Source organism: Tursiops truncatus, chromosome 2, assembly GCF_011762595.2.
Source record: "Tursiops truncatus isolate mTurTru1 chromosome 2, mTurTru1.mat.Y, whole genome shotgun sequence".
In the NCBI taxonomy this organism is placed as follows: Eukaryota; Metazoa; Chordata; class Mammalia; order Artiodactyla; family Delphinidae; genus Tursiops; species Tursiops truncatus.
Genome location: NC_047035.1, coordinates 45,900,686 through 45,920,146, shown reverse-complemented (window position 1 = coordinate 45,920,146; position 19,461 = coordinate 45,900,686). Strand labels below are relative to the sequence as shown.

The window sequence follows — 19,461 nt, the reverse complement described above, 5'->3', positions numbered from 1 at the left end:
GACTTGTAGTTTTAGTTTACATTTATGTCGTGATACAGCTGGGATTTTTTTATATGGTGTGAGAGAGGGGTCCAACTTCATTCTTTTGCATGTTTCCAGTTGTCCCAGCACCGTTTGTGGAAAAGACTATCCTCTCCCCATTTACTTGCCCTGGCACCTTGTCAAAAATCAACTGACTCTAAGTGTGAGAGTTTATTCCTGGACTCTCCATTCCATTGATCTGTAGGTCTATTCTCAGGCCAGTACCACACTGTCTTGATTAATATAGCTTTGTAGTTTTTAAATTGGGAAGTATGAATCCTCTAACTTGTTCTTTTTCAATATTATTTTGGCTATTCCAAGTCCCTTGATTTTCTATATGAACATTTGGATTAGCTTGTCATTTTCTACAAAGAAGCCAGCTGGGGTTTTGATAGGATAGCATTGAATCTGTAGATCAGTTTGGGGGGTATTGCCATCTTAACACTAGTAAGTCTTCTGCTCCCTAAACACAGGATCTTTCCATTTATTTGGGTCTTCTTGTATGTCTTTCAACAATGTTTTATAGTTCAAAGAATAAGTTTTGCACTTGTTAAATTTATTCCTAAGTATTTTAGTCTTTTTTGTAGAAACTTGTTCATTTCATCAGAATTTCCCAACTTACTGTCAGAAAGCTGTTTAAAAGTCTCGAATTAGTCAGTGTTCAACTGGAGAAACAGAACCGGTAGGAATATATATATTGATTTATTGCAAGAAATTGACTCACATGATTATGGAGGCTGGAAGGCAGGTCTGAAATCCCAAACCATAGGGGAGACCTTCAGGAAAGGCAGGCTGAAAAATCTCAAGGCCTGAGTGGAAGCTGCGATCTACAGGTGTGGTATCTTCTTCTCCCTCAGGGAAGTATCAGTTCTGCTCTTAAGGCCTTTCAACTGATTGAGTTGGGACCACGCAGACTACCTAGGATAATCTCTTACTTAAAGTCAACTGATTATGAACTTTAAGACAATCTATAAAATACCTTCACAGCAACACATAGGTTGGTGTTTGACTGAATAACATCTGTAGCCTAGCCAGTTGACACACAAAACTGACCATCATAAGCCTCGTACCTTTAAAAAATCTGTACTGTTTTTGTAGTTAATAATTTCCTTTTCATTCCTAATATTACTTATTCATGCTTTTCTCTTTGTATCATGATTAATCTTGTCAGATATTTTTCTAATTTATCAGTCTTTCAAAGAACCAACTTTTGGCTTTCTGATTCCATTATGTTTACTTTCTACTCCATACGTTTTTGCCCTTTATGACACAGCTGCAGAGTAGGTAGAAATTGGTGTCAATTACAGGAACACTACAAGCAAAAGGCCACACTTTAAACTGCAGGCTTGAGTTGTTTTGTTTTTTCCTTTACGCCTCTACTCAGCATGAATTTGGACTGCACACCTATGTAACAAAAAACAAAAAACACATATACAGAAAAACGCCTAATGACATACACTAAAATGTTAACAGTGGTTATCTCTGGATATTAGGATTAGGGATGATGTTCTTCCTCACTCTTTCTTGTATTAAAAAGTATATACTTCTAATAATTAAATACAATTCAATATTCTTTTTTAAAAAAATATTTTGTTTGTTTATTTTTGGCTGCATTGGGTCTTCATCATTGGGTCTTTGTTGCTGCATGCAGGCCTTCTCTAGCTGTGGTGAGTGGGGGCTACTCTTTGATGCAGTGCACGGGCTTCTCACTGCAGTGGCTTCTCTTGCTGCAGAGCACTGGCTCTAGGCGCACGGGCTTCAGTAGCTGTAGCACACGGGCTCAGTAGTTGTGGCTCATGGGCTCTAGAGCGCAGGCTCAGTAGTTGTGGTGCAAGGGCTTAGTTACTCCATGGCATGTGGATCTTCCCAGACCAGGGCTCGAACATGTGCCCCCTTCATTGGCAGGCGGATTCTTAACCACTGAACCACCAGGGAAGTCCCAATTCAACATTCTTGATTAATCCTAGATTTGGCGGGGGGGAAGGCTAAAAAGGATACTTTGGGGGAATTTTTTTTTTAACATTTATTTATTTGGCTGCACCAGATTTTAGTTGCAGCATGTGAACTCTTAGTTGCAGCATGTGGGATTCAGTTCCCCAACCAGGGATTGAACTCAGGCCCCCTGCATTGGGAGTGTGCAGTCTTGCCCACTGGACCACCAGGGAAGTCCCAAAGATTTTTTTTTCTTAAAAGAAGTTTAATATTATATAGAAAAGGAATAAGTATGATATTTCTTGGTTTCAAAGTTCTGATTTGTAAGTTAAACCAGGTCAATACAAAAACCTTCCTTCAACCAAACAAAAGTAGGAGATTAAAAAAACCTTTTGCAGGGACTTCCCGGTGGTCCAGTGGTTAAGACTCCACACTTCCACTCCAGGGGGTATGGGTTCGATCCCTGGTCGGGGCACTAAGATCCTGCATGCCGCACGGCGTGGTCAAAGGAACAAAAGAAAGAAAAAACCTTTTGAAAATCCTTGGTGTTATCAGGTTCCTATGGATCTGAAATATAACACTCAAGGATTATATCCTTAAGTATTATACACTGTGGTAATAAGCAAGTTGAGGAAGTAAAAACAAAATACATGTCTATAAACATGCTTTCCAAAGTAATATAAATAAACTTTTCCTTCAGGATCTTGAAATCAAAATTAATTCATACATAATTAATTCAGAATCAAACCTAATGACAAAGCAAGATGAACCAGCCAACAGCATAGTAACAATAGCTGATATGTATATAAAACATTACTATGTGCCAGGTAAGTGCTTTTACCTCATTTAATTCTCAGAACAACCCTCTAAAGTAGTTACTATTAATATACCCATTTTACAGATGAGTGGACAAAGGCTAGAACTTACCCAAGGTTATTTAGCTGGTAGTATTGCAGTGGTCCTTTGAGCCCAGGTAGTCCGGCTTTGAAATCTGTGCTCCTAACCTCTATGCTACAATGTTTCTCAATACCAGGTACTAACTAAAAAATCAGAAATGTATTCCTTCGCAACCTTAATCATCATGAGACAAGGAATATCCTTTGGCTCCTATACATCTAAATTTTCAACATATTTTGTTCCTTCCAACCTATAAAACTACCCTAGATTTTGAGCCACCTGATTTTATTTTACTACTATCCGTCTACCCCAACCTCACCCCTTGTACTTTGCCCTCATTAAGTGGCTGCATTTGTATTAAGTTCTGCTTAGAATACTAACCAAAAAATGTATAAACTACTTAATTAAATCTTGTTTGTTCAAAATAAAAGAGGAGTTAAACACTTTCCATTACTCTTCAACCACTCTCTTATCAAGGCTTCAAAGACTTGCTCAGAAAAGCACTGCTGATGCTGATAACCAGAGTAGCTTACAAGGAGCACATTACGCGCTGGGCTGTAATGCTATCAAAACAGTATCTTCAATTCTCTTCTGTGTGTATACTGTGTAATAGGATGGGGGGTGGTAGAAATTACGGTAATAAATATAAAATATATTTTCTAGAAATACTTCCATTTCATGGAAATACAATGTGAAGACCATATCAAGCTAAATGTGGAAATGTGAAAATTTTATTTTAAAAAAAAGGCTACACAAATAATTAAAGGTAATATGTGAAGAAACTGCCAAAACAAACAAAAGGTCTCATCTACAAAATTATTTACATGTTTAGGGCCCATACTAAAAAAAAAAAAACATGGTCCCCTGGGGCCAGTATAGACATAGAGAGCAGTCTATGGTAGCACACTTGGGAAGAGGACTTTTGTAGTACTTCCCAGTACATGACATGAACCAAAGAAGGAAAACCCTACAAGGTACTTCAATGTTCAGAGGTTTTAAGACCTTGGCTTTGATGATTTTTAAGGTAAGAAACAAAAACAGATCAGCTTCCAATGGGACATGACAGTGGCCTCCAGTCAGTGACCATGACCACAATGCTTCTGAATGGCCCTCCATTTGGGGGCAGAGCAATCTGAAGAGATGATAGTTTTTACAGATGCCCTGCTACCTACACCAATAGAATTACTACAGTATCTTATAAAGACAAATAGCAGTCTTTAAACTCTTTTAAAAATATATAAAGAGTTTCCTAAAGATTTTTTTTAAAAGGTCTAGATTCATCAAAGATGAGTAAAAAATCCATTACTTTCCTAAGTACACTTCCCTACTCTATTCCTGATTAAATGCAAAAGCTGACAGTTTCTGATTTGTAGAAAGATCTAAAGGTTTTTGCTTTTTAGGCAAATTCAGATTCTCCTTCGTTTTTTCTTTCTGGTTTTCAGTTTCGTGACTATCATCGACCACACGTTTTCGTTTCTTTTCTTCAGCTCCATCACTTGCAGATCCTCCTTTGGCCTTGGCAGCCCATGCCTTTATAAAAATATTGCAGGAGAAAAGTTTTTAGGCACTAACAAAGAAATAGGAAGGACAAGATTTCGTTGCTTTTGCAGGCAACATTCCTTTATGTAAAGCAGCATAATTAGCATTTGAATTGTTAAACTAATCATTAAGGGTTCTTTTCTTTTTTAAACAAATCTTTTATTACTTAATTGCAGGGCACGTTAAAAAATTTACATTCTACCTCTATAATATTTCGATCTAAACTCTGCTTGTATTTAAGCATATTAAGTGCAAAACACTATAACTGCAGGTACTTTTTTAGAAAGAAAACCTTTTAACATTATTATAGATTTCCATGCAGTTGTAGGAAATAATACAGAAAGCCACCGTGTTCCCTTTACTCAGTTTCCCTCAATGGTTGCATCTTGCAAAACTGTAGTGTGCTATTACAACTAGGATATTGACATTGATAAAATCCCCTTTTTTACTTCTACTTGTTTGTGTGTGTGTGTATAATTCTATTGTAGGCTGTGTATTTACCACCACATTCAGGATACAGAACAGTAGTTCCATAAGCATGAGGATCCCACATGTTGCCCCACCCCACTCCTCTCCCAGGCCCTAACCCCTGGCAATCAGTTCTCTGTTCTTCATCCCCATCACTTTGTCATATCAGGAACATTATATACAGTATACACTCTTTTGGGATTGGTTTCCACTCACTAAGCAAGAACCTAACAAGCTTCACTCATTTCATTTACCTCTTAAACCTCTTTTAATCTGTAACAATTCCTCCTCCTCCTACTTTATTTTCCTTCCTAGTCATTGTTGTTGAAATGGGACCATTTGACCTGTAGTATTTTTCACATTAACAGACTGGATTTAAGAAATGTTTAAGGTTTACACTAAAAATATTGATTACATTTTTAAGTATTCAAGAACACAATCACAACTTTTGCCAAATCTCTTCCTCTTTTCCTAATAAGGTCTTATTCATTCAGATGTCATTTTATCTAATTCTTCACAATTTTTATCCTTTTATAAATACTTATAAAAAATGAGAAATACAAAGATGCTAATGAGATTCTAAAGGAGGCTAGAGGTGGTAAGACCAGTTTCTAGCTTTCTAATTTTGCATTAGTTTTATTCGTAAAAACCAGCTTATCAAAGTAAGTAACTACGTCACAAGGTGCCCATGCTGCACGCAGTCATTCCTAGGGAAGGGAAGTCTGAGATTTATTGATACAACACACACAATCCTTCCCCTTGCAAAAGAAAGCTGCTCTTAGCCTTCTTTCACATGGCAGAAACTGACATGAGGAGCAATAGGTACAAGCCACCTGTCCTAATTTCCACATGAACAGAACACCAGATTTTTCCCCCCAAAGCAGTATTCTCATTTAGTATTCAATGTGTAAGTAAACAGCATTTTAAGAAATTCTGCTTACAAGGACTTTAAGAGTAGTAGTCCAAAAATGTGAATTAATTTCATTTTTACTTATTAATCTTTTTTGCTTTTGATAAGTAATGCACTTTTTCTTGGGGTATTCCCCTAACTTACAATATGCAGAAACTTATACAGATGTAAGCAGTACATCTGCCAAAAAATTAACCATCAGCACTAAATAATAATTATTACATATCCATAGGTTCAAAGCTGACATTTTGCTTGTTGTATTTCCTCTCCACCAAGAGTTTATCAGAATGTATTCAATTTCTAAAAACAGAAAAAGGCACTTTCTTTAAGAATTTTTAAAACCTGGGAATTCACTGAAGTCCCCATCTCAGTACAATTATCCTTACAAATGGGACCTAATGAATCTTAAAAGCTTTTGTATAGCAAAGGAAACTATAAACAAGACAAAAAGACAATCCTCAGAATGGGCGAAAATATTTGCAAATGAAGCAACGGACAATCAAAGGATTAATCTCCAAAATATATAAACAGCTCATGCAACTCAATATCAAAAAAACAAACAACCCACTCAAAAAATGGGCAGAAGACCTAAATAGACATTTCTCCAAAGAAGACATACAGATTGCCAAGAAGCACATGAAAAGCTGCTCAACATCACTAATTATTAGAGACATGCAAATCAAAACTACAATGATGTATCACCTCACACAGGTTAGAATGGGCATCATCAGAAAATCTACAAACAACAAATGCCGGAGAGGGTGTGGAGAAAAGGGAACTCTCTTGCACTGTTGGTGGGAATGTAAACTGACACAGCCACTATGGAGAACAGTATGGAGGTTCCTTAAAAAATTAAAAATAGAATTACCATATGACCCAGCAATCCCACTACTGGGCATATACCCAGAGAAAACTCTAATTCAAAAAGACACATGCACCCCTATGTTCACTGCAGCACTATTTACAATAGCCAGGTCATGGAAGCAACCTAAATGTCCATCAACAGAGGAATGGATAAAGAAGATGTGGTACTTATATACAATGGAATATTACTCAACCATAAAAACGAATGAAATTGGGTTATTTATAGAGATGTGGATGGACCTAGAGATTGTCATACAGAGTGAAGTAAGTCAGAAAGAGAAGAATAAATATCGTATATTAATGCATATATGTGGAACCTGGAAAAATGGTACAGATGAACTGGTGTGCAAGGCAGAAATAGAGACACAGATGTAGAGAACAAATGTATGGACAGCAAGTGGGGAAAGTGAGGGCGGGGGGATGAATTGGGAGATTGGGATTGATATATATACACTAATATGTATAAAACAGATAACGAATAAGAATCTGCTGTATAGCACAGGGAACTCCACTTCGCTGTACAGTAGAAACTAACACAACACTGTAAAACAACTATACCCCAATTAAAAAAAAAACAAAAAAAACCCCTGGGAATTCACTAAAGTCTCATTCTCAATACAATTATCCTTACTTACCTTCCTTTCTTCAGTTGACAATACTCTAAATCGAACCATTCCTTCTTTTATTATGTCTGCTTCATCTGAAAAGTCAGGATTGTCAGACAAAATATTACATCTGTTTTCTTCCAGCCACATCTGGAACCCGGTCTTTGGCCTAAAATAGCAGTTATGTAAAAAAATTTTATAATTAAGACAGTCTTAAAAGTGCTTCATGATTTTTCAGGCTAGTGATTAACCATTAGCATACCTATATATAAAGTAAGAGAGACACAGTTAATTACACTTGTTAATATTCATAATTACATATTACTTAAAACTGCCTAGAGACTGCAGGAATAATGAGCTGAAAAAATCCTTTATAAGATCAATTCAAAGGGATTACTCACATTTGTATTTTCCAAGTGCAGCAAAACTCTGAACTTTCAACTCTTTTATGAATGTTGACAGGCTCAAGGTCTCCAATCCTACTTCGCCCCTCTAGCCCAATATAACCCTTCCATGTATCTTTGGTAGCCTTTCTTCATTTCCCAAACCAGCTATTGGAAATCGTCATGACTTCTCTCAAGCTCCTCACCCCTGCCCTCACAGCTGACCTGAGAGTGTGGGTCCTTTCTTGTACCATTATTATGTAAAGCATGGACACAGCATACTTGTCAGTTTCATTAGATTTCAGTTCTGACATAAACTGTCTTTAGGTCACAAGTGAAGATTTAATGCAAACATTTAATATTTACTGAGCACTTTTTTTCTGTATAGCCTGTTGATAGTATAAAAAATGGAATCTTCTTAAATAAAAATTTCACTGTTTAATATCTAAATTAAATTCAGAACAAAATAGGAAAAAATAAAAACCACAGCTATCCCTTCAAATTAAATTGGTTAACATCAGATATTGGTTAAATGAGATACATAACACTAAAAATGAAACGGTGACTTTTTCAATTTAGCTGATGTATTTTAAATAAATCTAGCATACAAGAGATCAAGAAATTTGGTAACAAGGAGTTGGTGGACAAACAGGATATGGACAAATAGGAACCCTCATATTGCTGGGGGTGTATAAAATAATACAACATCCATGCAGAACAACTTTGCAATATCTATCGAAATTACAATTGTACATTAGCTTGAACCACACAGGAATCCATCTTACAGCTATAGGTATATAATATTCATATAAAGTTATTCACTGTACTACTATTTGTACTAGCAAAAGACCAGCAACTACCTTTTGTCCACCAGTAGAGAACTAAATAAATTATGGTATAGCCATTCAATGGAAGTAAAAAGATTAAAGAAACTCTTCATGTAGTAATAAGAAATCATCTGCAAAAGCTATTAAATGAAAAAAATAAGGCACAGAACAATGAGTACACTACCATTTCTGTAAAACTAAAAAAAAACAGATAAATCTAAGTGTACATGCATAGGATATTTCCAGAAGGCTACATAAGAAACTTGTGCAGTGACTATTTGTGGAGGGGAAACTGGGTGGGTAGGGAAAAGATTTACTCTTCATCACAAATCTCTTTCTATCTTTTGACTGTGTTTCTCCCATGTAACTATACTAACGATTTGAAAACAAACAAATGAAAAAATGAACTAATTATAAAATATAGTGTCCCAGCAAAACGTATCCACAATTTAAAACATGTATGCAGTTTATCAAAGCATACTTTAATAAGTAATATAAATAGACATTAATCAATATTTGTGGCTTCCCTAAAGTTACAAGTGTTCAGAATGCCTACTACCTGTGCCAATGTATTATTTACATGAATGAATAATAGGGCCACATAATTTTGTATTGCTACTTCTGTATGCCTTTTACTGGAATACTACATCTTGAGACCACTAAATTTCTCTATGTACTGACCTTTGGTTTTCAGTGTTTTGAGGACACATAGCTGGGGTTTCAGATGATGGATTTTTAGGATTTTCTTCTTTTACTTCCTCAGTCCTATCAGCTTGGGAAGTTCTTTTCCAGAAGAAGGATGCTGCAGATGCCTGTAAAAACAAACATAATGAACACCGCAACAAAATCTAGTATGATTTTATATGTTACAAGCGAATTTTGAAAAATGTGGAGAAATATAATTATTTAGAATTCTTACACCAACATGTGAAGTCCCGAGAGGTTCTCTGTTGAAAATAAACATGTATAAACACACACACAAAACCCCAAAAAACTGTACCTCAAATTTCATGTATTCTAGATGAATAAAATTATATGAAATGGAAATTACAAATGATAGGTCTATTTTACTGATGACAAATCTGTGATAAAATACCAAAACTGGGACACAATCTGGGAGGCAAAATCAGAATACAAAACAAGGAAAGATTAGGGCTAGGTACTAAACCAGCTGTCATTAAATAGGGACATGCATCAGAACCATTTGGAAAATGAAAAAAAATACAGATAGATGCATGAGTCCCTGTCCTGGGTCTACATATTTTTAAAAAGTGATTCTGATGCAAAACCAGAATTGAGAACCATTGCCCTCACTAGACAATCACTTATAAACAACTGGAGCCTCCTGTCTCATACCCGAAAGAGTGAACAAAACTAAAGTAAGACAGACAGACTATGAGTTGTGTACTGCAGATGGGGGCAGGTGAAATCATACCTGCTTAGACTTTGGTTTTGGAACCAGAGGCTTTATAACTGGAGACTTTTCATAATTTGTAGCTCGATTAAGTGCAGTAGATTTCTTGGATGATTTGTTCATATTGTCTAAAATATTAGTTGAACGTACTGAATTCACTGAAATGGATGGCTCTTTGGAATTGCCTGATACCTACAAAGCAAACTAATATTAGCATTTAATGTTTAAAGAAGAAAAAAAAATGCCAAGAGATTTATTTTTCCTTTAAATTTCTGTTAAGTTTGTATTGTAGTCTCGCCTTCGGAAATGAATATATTTGGTATAATCCAAATTAAGACTGATGCGCATATTCCCAAATACCACATCCCCAAGTTTTGAAAACCTTCAAAACTGTAGGTTCTCAGAAGATAAGTAGAAAATGTAACTCCTGGTCCAAGCAGGAACTAGTGCTGCTTTCATCTTTGTTTATTTTAAAATATTTACTTACTTAAATATTTTAAAATTTAATCTGTTGCAGTCTTTAATGCCTCTTAAGTCTGGGGAGGGTCGTCTGGTAGTTTGGAAATATTTCTCTGTATGGAAATGTATTTAAATAATAGAAAACATCACTGGAAAGAGTTTACCTTGAAGGGGTTTATTCGTCCTTGGTTGCTAGAGGTAACTGCACCTTTCGTAAGAAAGAAACCCTCACTTAATAGTGGTAAAACTCAGAAGACTTATGACTTCTATAAGAATTATGGAATATTTTAATCTGTATTATATGAAAATAATGTACTTTGCAACTTTAAAACTATTAATAACTATATATGACCTCCTTCCTATTTCTAAGACAAAATAAAAGCTATTAGATGATGGGAACTATCCCAATTTGCCACTATGAAATAGACAGATACAATATGTAGAGATCTCTTCTTTTCTCCTGTTACCAGGGAAGAATGGTGCCTTATTTTAGCTAGTTAATAATTCCTCTACAAATGCTCTAGATCCCACCCACTCCTGCTTTTCAAGAAACCTGTGTTATCAATGGCTACACGTGTCATCTTTGATTTTTCCTTCTTTATTGGCTCAAGTTTCCCAACTTAAAGAAACAAAAACCAAACACGCTCTCTGCCACATCCCCTTCTCGCCCCCCACATAATTTTCCCTCACCTCCCCTAAGCAGCCAAATTTCTCAAGAGTTGTCTACACAGCTATTCCCATTTCCTCACTATTCACATGTTCCTCCATCCAATACATGGCTTCCAGCCCTACTACCCTGCAGAATCTGCTCTTGCTAAGAACTCAGTAAACCCTATGCAGCCAAAACTGGTGGATCTTTTCCAGCCATCACCTTGTGTGACCTCTCAACAGCATTCCACATAGCGGAGTGTTCCTTTCTTCTTGATACTATCTCCCCTTTGACTTCTGAGATACCGCATTCCCTGGCTTACCTCCTTCCTCACTTTCTTTTGATGGTTCGTCCTCCTCCTCTCTAGGCCTAACCTCATTTTTCTCCTCACTTTGATCCTCCCCCAGTGCTCACTCACCCATACCCATGGTTTAAACTGCTATACTTAGGTCAACAATTTTCACTTTATATCTCCATCCCAGAGATACTACTTTCCTGAACAGCCAATAGTAATTCATCGTCCTCCTATCTAAACCCACGTTTTCCTAGTGTTTCCTGACTCAGTAAATGGCACCATCATTCACTCAAGTACTCAAGCCAGAAACTGACAGTTATTCTTCACACTCTGAACTTCCATCCTCTCTATATCATCTTCAGAAACACCTCTTCAATTCCTCCCATGCTTTCTACCAGCAATCACCACCACCCCAGTCTATTCAATCTCACTTGGGACTACCTCAGAAGTCTCCTTATACGCAGTCCTCCTCTTCACAGTGTGCCATACTCTGCCCCTCATTGAAACCTACAACAGCCTCCCAGCAACCTCAGAATAAAGGTCCAAATCCTACCATGGCCTACATGGATCTGCAAGGTTCGGCTCCTGCTCATTGCTCCAAAACCATTCAGCACCACTTCCTCTTTGCTCTCTGTGCTCTTCAAGCCTCTCTTATAGTCTTCACACATGCTGTTCCTTAAGCCCACATGCTTTTCTTCTGCTTCTGCTCCCACCCATCTTTGCCTGGCTGACTCATTCATCCTTTAGATCTCTGCTTTAAACATTCCACGTGGCAGCTTCCCTGGTGGCGCAGTGGTTAAGAATCTGCCTGCCAATGCAGGGGACACGGGTTACAGCCCTGGTCTGGGAAGATGCCACAGGCTGCAGAGCAACTAAGCCCCTGCGCCACAACTACTAAGCCCGTGTGCCACATCTACTGAAGCCCGCGGGCCTAGAGCCCGTGCTCCACAACAAGAGAAACGACCGCAATAAGAAGCCCGCGCACAAGGAAGAGCAGCCCCCGCTCGCCGCAACTAGAGAAAGCCCACGTACAGCAATGAAGACCCAGTGCAGCCAAAAATAAATTTAAAAAGTAAAATAGGGCTTCCCTGGTGGCGCAGTGGTTGAGAGTCGGCCTGCTGATGCAGGGGACACAGGTTCGTGCCCCGGTCTGGGAAGATCCCACATGCCGCAGAGCAGCTAGGCCCATGAGCCATGGCTGCTGAGCCTGCGCGTCCGGAGCCTGTGCTCCACAATGGGAGAGGCCACAACAGTGAGAGGCCCGCGTACCACAAATAAATAAATAAATAAAATAAAATAAATAAACATTCCATGAGGCCTTCCTTGGGGTCCCAAACCATCCCCCACCACTCACTAGATTACAGCTACCTGTTATATGCTCTTTCAATAATCTGTACACATGTAAAAGTATATTAAAATCAAACATATATATATATGTATACTTTTAAAAGCCAGCTGGTACTATAATGTTTATTCAGGGATCAAACATGCATGTCTACTTGACCACTGTAGCCCCCCACCCCAGGCAAATACTAGACACAAAATAGGCATTTAATAAGTATTTGTTAAATGACCACTGTTTCACAAACATTTCTGATTAAAAACAACAACAACAAAACAGGGCCTGAAGAGTAAGGTGTATTTGAGTAGATGTATCACTGTAAAGACTACTTCAAAATTTTCTCGATATTACAAAATCCAAATTTTCTTACCTGACTTAATAGCTGGCATATCAGAGGAATTTACACTTTTGAAAAACGGGTTTTCTCCTACAGAATAATTAAGATAAAACAATATAATGTAAATGGGAAGATAAAGTCATCTTCTGTAATCAACAATCAGACAGGAAAGATGTCTTGAAAAAGTATGGGTATTCAATTTCCCTCAGCCAAGTAAAAGGGGAGAAGTCACACACATGACACATCTCATCTTTCAACTGCCTTCAAGATGTTATCTTACCATGTTTATGTATTTCTGGTTTTTCTTCTATATCATCAGCTTCTCCAGTATCCTCTGAATCTTCTTCAACTTGATTTCTGAGCCTTGGCTGACTCCACTCTGTAGGAGTATTACTGTAACTAAAAGACAATGATATTATTCAATAAAGGGCTATAAAAAGACCAAGTCAATATTCAGGATGGTAAAACTCAAACATTTCTTACCCAGCATTCAACTTTTTTTTGAAATCCTCTTCTTCTTCTTCCTCTTCTTCAGCTTGGGTGGCTGCCGATTCTGCTGCTTTCTCTACAGCCAGTTCACTAAGTCTCTGGGCCAAAATTAATCTCCGAGAACGAGCAGCATATTTAATGGCTAAATTCACAGCATTTTGAGTCATTAGATCAGCAAGTTCCACACAACGAAATTCCCGCTCCAGTTTACAAGAAAGCTAAAGGAAAAAAAGGGGGGAAAAAGTCAAATTATGCTGAGTAAAACTTTTTAAAAATAAAAGAATGATACCACTAGTAGAACTGAGAAAAGTCTTCTAGATATTGTATCCCTAATTCTAAGAGGCACATTTTTACACATTTTAACATCTGTCTCTGAAGTTGAGAACCATCTTACAACTGATGGTGAGTCAGTTTAAATGGAAGCATTTCTTTCTGTCTTAGTGACTTAAATAAGTAAAATACTGGTGCATTTCACAATCAACAATGAAATATGACATATCATTTCAAGTTATTGATTGCAAGGAGAGTAAGAGATTTATTTAAAAATTCAAAAATGGTTCTCCTAAATTTGTTTTCCTGCCCATTCCATCACCTGCACTCACAAAACAGGGTAGCAAATTGAAAGAAAGAATAAATTGTAAATGATTTGTTATTACTTTGCCTAGAATTGGCACACAAATGCTACTAAGTGAATGTGGGTGGGCAAATAGATTTACCCATTAGCTTTTTAAGTATGATTGTCTATGATCTCTAACTACCAGAAACAGTTATACAACTTCCAAATTAGCAAACAACCTCCTTTTTCTTGCTCTATTTTTTATACTTACAATATAAAATGAAAAACATTCATTTATCATGACTTTTTCTTTTGGTATGAATTTTGACGACTCTAAGTGAGGCAACTGAAGTACAATGTGAGGAAAACTAATATTTTGAAGACTACTAAAGGTCTCATAATTCACAGAAGTATTACTTTGTTACTTAGACATGTCAAGTCTGATTCATCAGCATAGATGCTTTAGATATTTACCTGCATGTCCTTCTCAAGTTTTCCAGAATCACTTATCTGTAAGCAGTACTTCTCAATCAGGGTAGTACTCTGCCTCAGAGGGCATTTGGAAATGATAGTATGGTTTTCCCAGTAATTAGGTGGAACTATGGGCATTTGCCTGGGGGCAGGAATGCTAAAGAACTAACAGGATGCTACTAGCACCCTGCTGAGGAACACTGCACTCCAGCGGAAAAGCTCCTCTAAGGCTAAATGGTAAATAAATCAAACATGTTTCCTTACATATGTTGTAGAAAATAAAAAGGTTACTAGTTCATGTTGGTGTACAAATGGGACTTTGTGAATGGAACAAAACTTACTCTATAGTAAACTAATTAAATTTCTTTAATACTAAATGCAAGGCAGTGTTGCATAGAGGTGACAGTAGTGAATATCACCTTTTGGAGACAAGTTACAATAAGCTCTGTGGTCTCAGATATCACTTTGCCCTCAGAAGTTTTTTTCCTCAACTTTAAAATGGAAAGTCTGGGCCATTTACTCTCTTAGGAAATACTGAGGTGCACTATGTATCAGACACTACATCAGTGCCTGGCATACATTAGTGAACAGGACATGGTCACTGCCCTCAAGGTGTTTACAGTCTAGTGCAAGAAGAGCACAGAAGAAATTACATTATACTCCTCCTCATAAGCCAATCTGGAATGAGGACACAAACTTATGAATCTTATGTTTCAAAAAGTTTTTTATCTCTAAAGATAAATGTATTTAAATATCCAGGGGACCAAACCTGGTCACTGGCTACAGACAAAGTTTTACCTAAGAGGATAACAAAAGGCAGGCATGTCTAAAAGCCTGATCAAAGTTCTTAAGACTGCTCAGCCTGCAGACCTAAAAGTCTACACTCAAACTTTATTTGCTGCACATGATAAGAGCAGGAGCTAGGGCCAGTCCTCAAACTTTATTAATAAGCATCTCAATCACCTACAGGGCCTATTAAAACACAGACCAGTCGGCAAAAACAAAACAGGGAGGTAGCACCAGAAGAGTTTATTTCTTCCTATGATCTTAGATACAAGGCAATGTCGTAAATATTTTATCTGCAACGTGAACTGGGAAACAGAACTTTTAAGGGAGAAAAACACCACCAGATACAACTTAGGAATTCTACGTTGTGGAACCTAGTGCTCATTCACATCCCATTAAGAAATTCAACCTAGAGAAAAAAAATTAACTTTTCTTCCCCACTATACTTATTTTACTCACCGCAAGCATTTTCATTAAAAGTTCCTGTTGTTCTTTTATTGCTTGATTTTTAGTGCTCGCTTCATATTCATAACCATTTTTACCTAAATAATCAAGGTGGTTGTGAAACATAACTGAACGCCAGTACTGTTCCTGCAAAAGTGGAAAAACTGCTTAGAGCCAACTATCAGCTGAATACCACGCAAGTGTTAAACATTTATCATATGACACCAGTTTCTGAATAAAATATTTTTTGAAATATTCCTTTCTACAGCTTATTTTACAATTCTAATGTGATATTATGGCTTGACTTTATCTTCTATCCTTAAAAAAAAAAAAGGGAAATACAGTGACCTTTGAACAATGTAGCAGGTAGAGGTGCCTACCCTCTGTGTAGTTGAAAATCTGCATATAACTTATAGTCAGCCCTCCATATATATGCGGTTCCTCCATATCTGAGGTTCGGCACCCTCAGATTCAACCAATCTTGCATGGTGCTGTACTGTAGTATTTACTACTGAAAAAAACCCATCTATAAATGGACCCACGCAGTTCAATCCCATGTTCTTCAAGGGTCAACTGTATATAGCATTTTAAAGTTTCCTAGCTATCATAGTTGATGCTCAGAGAACTTGGTAAACTAGATTTTTATAAGCTGATTTGTTTCTTGTTTAGAATAACTAACTGCAAGATATCGAATGACTTTTGATGACGCAGGGCTAGGAGTAAGGTGAGGCAAGCCTGGCACCTAAGGGTACAAAATTCATGAAGGCATTGTCCTCTTAGGCACTTGTCCAAGCCCGAGAGTGAGCGCCTTACCCTAGGGAGGCCCTGACAGTCACACCCATTTACCTCTTAGATAAAGTCCCTGGAAGCAGCCCTCCTCCCTCACAGCTACTGCTATTTCTTTAATTATAAAGTAATGAATACTCAACACCGGTCATCAGAATAATTTTAAATGTCTGTGTCACAGGCAGGGTATTATCAAACTCAGAGTGTCAAGGTAAGATTTGTGCATACCTCCATTTGTCCTTTCTCTGTGGCAGTCTGACAGTAAGGAAGCTTAAAGGGTAATACAGCTACAGCAGGGCGTGGAAGGGTGGGAGGAAATCGGGAACCTTTGCAAGGAATACATCTGTCAGGAAAGAAACAGTCTCACCATAAAAACTTTCCAAAATATCATAAAAACTGCTACATTATAAATTTTCCAAAAGTTAGTAACTTGGAATAATAATATTCCAATAGCTGGCTTAATAATATACAAAAGATTCCTCTTTTAAAAAAGTACTTTAGGCCTGATTAAGTATCAAAATTATCCCTCCACGTACTTCAAGGACTTCAAAAATCCCTCCTCACATCAGCTTTATTAAATTAACAATCACTAAAAGTGAAATCAGCTCTTTTCAGATTTTCCTTAGCAAAATGCCCACTTCCAAAATACAGAAATTGTGCCGTAAACACTTGTCATGGGATCCATATTATAAAACAGATCGCCCTAAGATAAAATGCTGATAAAGCATATTCACTTTCATTCTTCAGTTTGGAAATATTGGTACTGTTGGTAGAAAGTGTCATATAAGAGAAAAAGAGGGTGAAATGTCCAATAAGTGTTTATTATTAGATATTGGTGAGAGTGAAGCAGAAAATCCATTATCATTATAAAAGGGTTATACTGTACATCTGCTCTGCTAAATGAAGGGTTGCCTTATGCGGTAATAGTTCCCTTGGCAAGGACTTTTCTGACTAGAATATGTAAGGCACTCATATATGCCCATCAGGATTGAGTACTAATGCAATTTATGAATTAAAAAGTATCCATTCATCAGAGTGATTTATACATGCAGAATATTCTTTTAATGTATTTACTCCAAATTATTCATAAGAAAAACATAATTACACACTCTAAGTACTATAGACAAATTTTCTAACTTTCATAAAGTCATTTAAAAAACATACACCCTTGTTCAATGCTTACTAACAGCCATCCGGTAATACAGCCTTTTAATCAGGGCTTTAAGTTATGACTTTCTTGAAGGAAAATACTGAGTAGAAATTAGGCCCTTAGGTTTAAAATTTTTTTCATAAATATCTTCTAATATTATCAAATGTCCACTAGAATAGTTAAAAAATAAATAAGTGGCATTACCCAGGAATATTACATAGGCTCCCTTTCTAGTAAGATTTAAATACTCCCTTTCCTTCTTTTTGCGAAAATATAATAAAAACAAACATGTTTTTAGAGTTACAATATTTTTTAACATAAATCCTCATTTCTTTCTACCTCCTCCCCTTTTATGATTTCACATAAATCAGTGGTTTTCACCACATAGTATGAGGTGGCAATGTGAATACTGAGCATTTGAAAAACCTCTTGTAGTAATTGTTATGCACCTATTCACAAAACCATTTTAGTCATGCAAAACGGAAGACAGAACATGTGCATTCAGAAAGGACGAGTGCAATTACATATGCATATATGTACATTAACAAAACTAGGAGGAACATTGGGAGTAATCTTAATTGCCTTAACATTCTTTTTTCTTTTTTTTTGCTGTATGCGGGCCTCCCCCGTTGCGGAGCACAGGCTCCAGACGCGCAGGCTCAGCGGCCATGGCTCACGGGCCCAGCCGCTCCGCGGCATGTGGGATCTTCCCGGACCGGGGCACGAACCCGTGTCCCCTGCATCGGCAGGCGGACTCTCAACCACTGCGCCACCAGGGAAGCCCAACATTCTTTTTTCTATAAAGTGACTTAGACTCTGTTTAAAAACATTTTACAACTCGAATACTTTATTTAGTCATAGTAAGAGATTATCATAAAGAAAAATTGATAAGGATTTTACTAATAGCTTTTTTAAAGCCACATTTACATCAAAGCATAGCACCAATTCACATTTCTTATCCTTTTCTTAGCTTTAAAGACTTGAAGTAAAATGACCTTTTCTCTGTTAGATATCTCTTTCATGGAAGAAGAGGAAAAAACAAACTCATTTGACTGCTAATTTGATGGGTTCTGCCTACAATGAATGAGTTTCCTGGAAACTGTGGCTAAACCATTCGGAGGATAAAATGTGAAAAAATAAACCACAGTTTACTAAGGAGACAAAATTACTTCAATTCCTTTCCAAACAAATCAAAAAATTTGTTCTCTTATATTAAAGAGTTGAAAAATATCAAACTGGAGAAAACGGGGGCCAATGTCCAGAATAAGTTTCTAAGAGTTAGTGAGTTTTGCTTGTCATCTGTGTTGCATGGGACTCTTTTCAGTGTTCGAGGGGATTTAACTCTTTTAGAGCACTGACTCAGGAGTAGATAATGATTTTACCACCCAACTCTTCCAGGCTGCTGGCCCAATTTATCTTCATGTAGCATAGGACATGTAGTCAGTACTTTTAGCAAATGCTTTGTTAAATGAACATAACTTGCAAAAAAAAGTCTGTTTTCAAGGGCATTAAATAACTCTTAAGAGTTTTTAAAAACCAAAGAGAATGCCTGATATGAAGTGCCTGCATAAAATATTGTTAAATAAATATGTTCTAATATCAAAAAATAAAGCAGAATAAGGTAAAAAACAAAACTAAACTAAAGAGAAAAGGAACACTGATGTTTGTAGAAAGCAAATTAGATTGTGGCACGAAAATTAGTAAACTCTCAGTTATGTATTAAGCAATGGTGACAATAAAAAAAATCTTCAGAGGAAACCATAAAGACAATTTCTGCTAAACTGAAGTTCATTTCAAACAGAGGTAGGAAATCAGATATGCTACACATCAGTAATTA

The 19,461-nt window shown here is 36.9% G+C and overlaps 1 protein-coding gene across 3 annotated transcripts in view; it reads right to left on the bottom strand.

The window, feature by feature from the left end:
- The window catches only part of WDHD1 (WD repeat and HMG-box DNA binding protein 1), an 81,647-nt gene that overhangs the window by 21,614 nt on the left and 40,572 nt on the right, over window positions 1-19,461 (bottom strand). For 2 of the 3 annotated variants that reach the window (XM_019923832.3, XM_073800438.1), the window contains 10 exons: window positions 16,703-16,817; window positions 15,704-15,835; window positions 13,426-13,649; window positions 13,223-13,341; window positions 12,976-13,032; window positions 10,484-10,527; window positions 9,882-10,052; window positions 9,128-9,258; window positions 7,267-7,405; window positions 3,564-4,380 (listed from right to left, as the gene is read on the bottom strand). In XM_019923832.3, the coding sequence (XP_019779391.2) occupies window positions 4,180-4,380; window positions 7,267-7,405; window positions 9,128-9,258; window positions 9,882-10,052; window positions 10,484-10,527; window positions 12,976-13,032; window positions 13,223-13,341; window positions 13,426-13,649; window positions 15,704-15,835; window positions 16,703-16,817 (1,333 nt within the window). In that variant the 3' untranslated portion in view covers window positions 3,564-4,179. Of the gene's footprint in view, window positions 1-3,563; window positions 4,381-7,266; window positions 7,406-9,127; window positions 9,259-9,881; window positions 10,053-10,483; window positions 10,528-12,975; window positions 13,033-13,222; window positions 13,342-13,425; window positions 13,650-15,703; window positions 15,836-16,702; window positions 16,818-19,461 lie in introns of those variants that run through there. The other variant, XM_073800437.1, reaches the window with a different exon arrangement.